At 35.4% G+C, this 6,084-nt stretch overlaps 2 protein-coding genes across 4 annotated transcripts in view; both read right to left on the bottom strand.

The window, feature by feature from the left end:
- Positions 1–366: 366 nt before the first annotated feature.
- On the bottom strand, positions 367–3,163 carry LOC103480778 (gastrula zinc finger protein XlCGF57.1-like). The gene has a single exon (XM_008435958.2). The coding sequence runs from the start codon at positions 3,130–3,132 to the stop codon at positions 1,936–1,938; it is 1,197 nt and encodes a 398-aa protein (XP_008434180.1). The 5' UTR covers positions 3,133–3,163; the 3' UTR covers positions 367–1,935.
- Positions 3,164–4,511: 1,348 nt separating this feature from the next.
- Positions 4,512–6,084, bottom strand: part of LOC103481198 (gastrula zinc finger protein XlCGF57.1-like) — a 19,970-nt gene continuing 18,397 nt past the window's right edge. For all 3 annotated transcript variants that reach the window (XM_017309889.1, XM_017309883.1, XM_017309886.1), the window contains one exon: positions 4,512–5,906. In XM_017309889.1, the coding sequence (XP_017165378.1) occupies positions 5,219–5,906 (688 nt within the window). In that variant the 3' untranslated portion in view covers positions 4,512–5,218. The remainder of the gene's footprint in view (positions 5,907–6,084) is intronic.

Below are 6,084 nucleotides of genomic sequence, written 5' to 3'. Positions count from 1 at the left end.
CATGAGTGACACCAATCCAAACCTTTATTTGTGAAGGATTCTCCTGAAATAAGCAACTACGAGTGAAAAGTAAATAAAAATACTGGCTTAAAAAGACAGAAACTTGGGAGAAATGAGAGAAAAGACTCAAGAAGCAGAAACTAGAGAAAAAAGACAAAGACCATCATTTGTATTAAAAAACTTTATTATCTAAGAATTATACAGAAAGTTTTTGACAGTCACATTTCTATTTGAAATTGAATCTGCATCACCAAAATATTTCTAATATCCTATAAAATAAAAACCTTCTCAAACAAAGAGTGTTAGATTTTTTTTAAATCACACAGGTAAAACTAACTTCAGTTTAGAGTAAAATTAACAATAAAGTCAATGCAGCCGTATTAACAAAAAATGAACACATCTCAGGCATCATAACATAAAAGAAAAATCTGCAACATCTAAATTGCTGCCATCATACAATCAACAGTATTTTTTCCCTGAATCAGAAACTCAGGGGAAAGTAATGAAAAAGTATATTTAGATTCAAATTAGAATAAAACATTTGAACATAAATCAGAGATCACACAAGACTATTTTGTCATTTTCACTGACAGCATTTAAAAAGTCCATCTATTTCTACCTGTCAAATTATAATCATGTTGACATCGGCTATTCAGTTGCATTTTTAGTTACATCTGGGTAGAACCTGTCAAATGACAGAGGGGCCTAAAATCCCTTAAGGCTCACCAGAATACCAGCGTGCCGTTTTTCCATTTTTTTCCGAGGTGAGATTTACAAGTTTCAACTCTGCCGGTGTCCATTATGACGCTTTTATTGGGCAGCCTAGAGCCCCCCTTTTGATTAACACTGCATTTGACCAATGATGTTATAAAATGGCTTTTTCARAGCAAATAATATCCAGATTTCTGACTGGTCAACTTGGAGACTAAATCTAAAGCGTTCGAAGGAGAGATGGGGGGGCTAGCGTACCGTTGAGTGTTGGAGAGGACGAACAGCGTATTGCAAGAAGGAAGAGGAGGTCTGACTGTATGCTAAAGTTACAGACGTTTAAACATTATATATCAGGTGTTGTCCAAGTGTGCCAAATGGAAACGCCAAAATGATATTTCTTTTTTGTGCTATTTTGATCCATCTTCAAATTCACAAGCAGAACTTTATTCTACAGATTTATTGTATTTTCCAGTCAACATTCAACATTCAATTTGCATTTACAAGAAATAAAAATAAAAAATGTGGGTGAAGCAAAATTTTTAATTTTTTTTTGTGTTATACAAACTAATTACAGTTAAAGTATTTTTGACTGCAAAAAAAAAAAAAAAAAAAAAAAAGCTCACCGTCTTCATAAAGAGACAGCTTTTGTATATTCTCCAAATGGTTCTATAACAGCAGCTGATTTAATTTGCGTATACCTTTTCGGATTTTTGTGGTGATTTAGAGGGTGAGGGTTAAAAGGTAAAAAAAAAAAAAAGACAAAAATCGGAGAAATATGGAAAATATTCTAGTAAAACAACCCCTGATCTAAATATATATCCCTCACCAGTTCATATAGTAACAGCTAACATGCTCTAACTAAAATTAATTAAATAAAACAAAATACAAAGACTAGACATACAATGACTCCAATAGTTTTACAAATATAAATCTGAAAACATTCAAATACATTGTTAGTTCCAAAGACAAACTATTATCCCACTAGAAAAAAAACATTAAAATGCATGCATATCTTCATCAGACTTTATATCTCATTTAACCATTGAAAATGAAAAGATACAACTGGCAGAATAAAGTGAAAGGTTTGTGTTTTAGATAAATTTGAATTTTAAATGCTTTTCTTCTCCAAGCTGCTACATTATAGAAATGTTACTCAGCTGTAATTAATCTGCTTCCAAACTGTGAGATATTGTGTCTTGGTACTTGAGGGTCTGATTATGCTGCTCATCCTGTATGAGTCCTCATGTGTTGAGTTAAAAGGGACTGATAACCAAAGCCTTTTCCACAGGTCCCACATAAGAAAGGCCTCTCTCCTGTATGAGACCTCATGTGATGAGTTAAACTACCTTTTTGACGGAACCTTTTTCCACAGGTCCCACAAGAGTAAGTCTTCTCATCTGTATGAGTCTTCATGTGACTAGTTAAATTACCTTTTTGACTGAACCTTTTTCCACAGGTCCCACAAGAGTAAGGCTTCTCATCTGTATGGATCCTCATGTGACAATTTAAACAACTTCTGTATCTGAACCTTTTCCCACATCTTGCACATTTGAAAGGCATCTCACCTGTATGAATTCTCATGTGAACAACTAACTGAGATTTAGTTATAAAACCTTTTCCACAACTCCGACATAAGACAGTTTTCCGAGCTCTGTGAATTGCCATGTGACCATTTAATAGTGGTTTACTGGCAAACCTTTTTTCACAGCACGTACATGAGAAAGGCGTCTCTCTTGTGTGAGTTGTCATGTGAACAGTTAAATTACTTTTTTGTCTGAACCTTTTTCCACAGGTCCCACAAAAGTAAGGCTTCTCACCTGTGTGACATCTCATGTGATTAATTACGCTTGATTGCGCATGGAAGCTTTTACCACAAGTAAAACATGAGAAAGGCCTCTCTCCTGTATGAACCTTCATGTGAGCAACTAAATGAGATTTTCTTATAAAACCTTTTGCACAGGTCACACATGAAAAAAGATTCTCTCTAGTGTGATACTTCATGTGATTAACTAACTCAAATCTGTATGCGAAACTTTTTCCACAGGTCACACATGAGAAAGGCTTTTCACCTGTGTGAATTTTCATGTGACGAAGTAAATGAGATTTGTCTCTGAAACTTTTTCCACAGTTAACACATGAAGAAGGCCTTTCACCTGTGTGAATTTTCATGTGACGAAGTGACTGATATTTGTCTCTGAAACTTCTTCCACAGTGCACACATGAGAAAGGATTCTCTCCTGTGTGAATCGTAATGTGACGAAGTAACTCAGATTTGCATCGGAAACGTTTTCCACAGGTTGAACATGTGACAGGCTTCGCATCTGTGTGAATCATCATGTGAACACGTAACTCAGATTTAGTCTTGAAACTTTTTCCACAAGTCTCACATGAGAAAGGCTTCTCACCTATGTGAATCTTCATATGACGAACTAAGCATGATTTGGTTTTGAAACTTTTTNTGCACTCTAATGTACTCCATTTCAATTTCTTTAAATTTGGCAAGACATGTGCAGTCTAATTTGGTTTCTTTTTTCAAGGACGCCGGCTCAACATGTTCTTTTGGTTGCATATTTTCAGTCAAAGATGAAGTGATCTGCTGCTCAATGTCTCCAGTAGACTTCTTTTGCTCCTGCATCTCTAACCAGAGAGCAAATGGCACCTTCTTCTTCTTCCTGGGCTTGAGTGGCTTGGGTATTTGTAATTCTTTCTCAATGTCTTCGAGTGTGACCTCTTCAGCTCCAGGTTGGTCGGACTGCATTTTAATCGTTGCTTGTTTAACGTTCTAAAAACTCCTCTAAAAACTCAAAGATTTCGCGTTTAGTTTGGTGTCAATCTCTAAAAGAAATGTGAACCAAATAAAGTTGAAATCGTATTGCGAACTGCTCAATAAATTCTCAAGAGAAATGTATCACCAACGGCTGCTAACAGGTTGTGATGAAAAGAGATCCATGTGATGAGCTTTTATAATCGCTGGTGATGTCACAGTCCTGCATTTGGARTTCTATTGTGATGTCACCTCATGATGTCACAGTTCCGTTTGATATTCAGAGCGGGTTGTCCGATGAAGTTTTTCCTATGATGCGCCATGTTACCTGACTGCAGAAAGACTAAGTGGGTTTTTAAACTGTCACTGGTTGCCATAGTTACAAACCATTGCTTTGTTTTAATGTTGCTTAGCATGTTGTCAGCGTAGCTAAGGACAGCATTGGTTTTTATCAGACAAGATCCACTAAGACTTTTGTATGATGGACTTCCAGTCATTTGTCTTGTTTCAGGGACCTGGAACCGTCGGTAATTATCGGCATAAATCCGCTCATAATCACACGGTGTTGACCCAGCCTCTTAAAATCAACTCTATTAAGAGAAAAGTTTCTTTTCCTCATTATGCATGTTGGTTGATGCATTYAAGTTATTTTCCATTTGCATTCTCCTGAAATAAGCAACTGTGAGTGAAAAGTAAAGGAAAATACTGGCTTAAAAAAACGACAGATGCTTAGGAGAAATGATGAGAAAAGACTCAAGAAGCAGAAACTTTCACATGGGTCCCAACCCACKAGACTGAAAAAAGACAAAAACCATCTTTAGTATAAAAAACTTTAAGAATTATAAAGAAAGTTTCTGAAAGTCACACTTCTATCTGAAATTGAATCTGTATCACCAATACATTTTCTAATATCCTAAAAAATAAAATTCTTCTCAAAGAATGTTACGGACAAAAAATAAAAGAAAATCACACAGGTAAAAATAACTTCAGTTTAGAGTAAAATGAACAATAAAGTCAATGCAGCCATTTTAACAAATAAGGAAAACATCTCATGTTTAATTATAACTTGGCAAAATTCAGCAACATCTGAATTGTTGCCATCATACAATCAACAGTATTTTCTCCCTGAATCAGAAACTCAGGGGAAAGTAATGAAAGTATATTTAGATTCAAATTAGAATAACAAATTTTTTCAACTCTTGTGTTACAAACATAATGGCTACAAACTACTTAAATATAAAGTATTTTGTAATGCAAAAATAGAAAATTTAGCTYATCTTGATAAAGAGACCAAGCTTTTGCATGTACTCTAAATGGCTGCAGAACAWCACCTGATTTAATTTGGTTACGCCTAAAAAGGCGTAACCAAACATCCTCTAACCAAAATAAATGAAGTAAAACAAAGTATAAGTACAAATATTACAATGACAGTTTTACAAGTCTAAATCTGAAAGAATCCAAATATCCATTGTTACTTCCAGATAGACTATTAATATCTCACTAGACAAAAAAAAAACATTAAAATGCATGCATAACTTCATAAGACTTACTATCTCATTTAATCATTTTAAATGAAAAGATAAAACTGACAGAATAAAGTGAACGTTTAGTGTTTTAGATAAACTTCCTATTTTAAATGCTTTTCTTCTCCAAGTTCCAACATTATAGAAATGTTACTCAGCTGTAATTACTCTGATTCCAAACTGAGTTGTGTTTTGGCACTTGAGTGTCAGATTCTGCTGCTCATCCTGTATGAGTCTTCATGTGATCAGTTAAATTTCTCTGATAACTGAAGCCTTTTCCACAGGTCCCACATAAGAAATKATTCCTATTTGAATGTGTGTGTATGTGACCAATTAAACTGCTTTTGTGTTTGTAACTTTTTCCACAGGTCCCACACGAGAAAGGCTTCTCATCTGTATGAGTCTTCATGTGAATAGTTAAATTACCTTTTTGACGGAAGCTTTTTCCACAGGTCCCACAAGAGTAAGGCTTCTCATCTGTATGCGTCTTCATGTGGCAATATAAACAACTACTGTTTCTGAAACTTTTCCCACAGCTTGTACATTTGAAAGGCATCTCACCTGTATGTATTCTCATGTGACCAGTTAGAATTGATTTTCGATAGAAACCTTTTCCACAGGTCCCACATAAGAAAGGCTTCTGACCTGTGTGAATCCTCATGTGATCAGTTAAATTTAATTTACTGGTAAACCTTTTTTCACAGCTTGTACACGAGAAACACTTCTCTCCTGTGTGACTCTTTATGTGAACAACTAACTGAGACTTCCATGGGAAACTTTTTCCACAGGTCACACATGAGAAAGGCCTCTCTCCTGTATGAATCATCAAGTGACGAAGTAATTTAGCTTTGGTTATGAAACTTTTTTCACAAGTCACACATGAGAAAGGCTTCTCACCTGTGTGAATCATCATATGATGAAGTAAGTTTGATTTGAATCGGAAGCTTCTTCCACAAGTCACACATGAAAAAGGCTTCTCACCTGTGTGACATCTCATGTGAGAAAGTAAGTCAGCTTTGGTTATGAAACTTTTTCCACAGGTCTCACATGAGAAAGGCTTCTCTCCTGTGTGACGTCTCATGTGAG

This window comes from Poecilia reticulata, linkage group LG2, assembly GCF_000633615.1.
Source record: "Poecilia reticulata strain Guanapo linkage group LG2, Guppy_female_1.0+MT, whole genome shotgun sequence".
NCBI classification, from domain to species: Eukaryota; Metazoa; Chordata; class Actinopteri; order Cyprinodontiformes; family Poeciliidae; genus Poecilia; species Poecilia reticulata.
The sequence above is the reverse complement of the archived record's forward strand: the minus strand, read 5'-3'. Positions and strand labels throughout refer to the sequence as shown.

Bases quoted from the DNA above. Each gene is read 5' to 3' on its own strand.
- LOC103480778 (XM_008435958.2), bottom strand. From the start codon at position 3,132: ATGAAGATTCACATAGGTGAGAAGCCTTTCTCATGTGAGACTTGTGGA.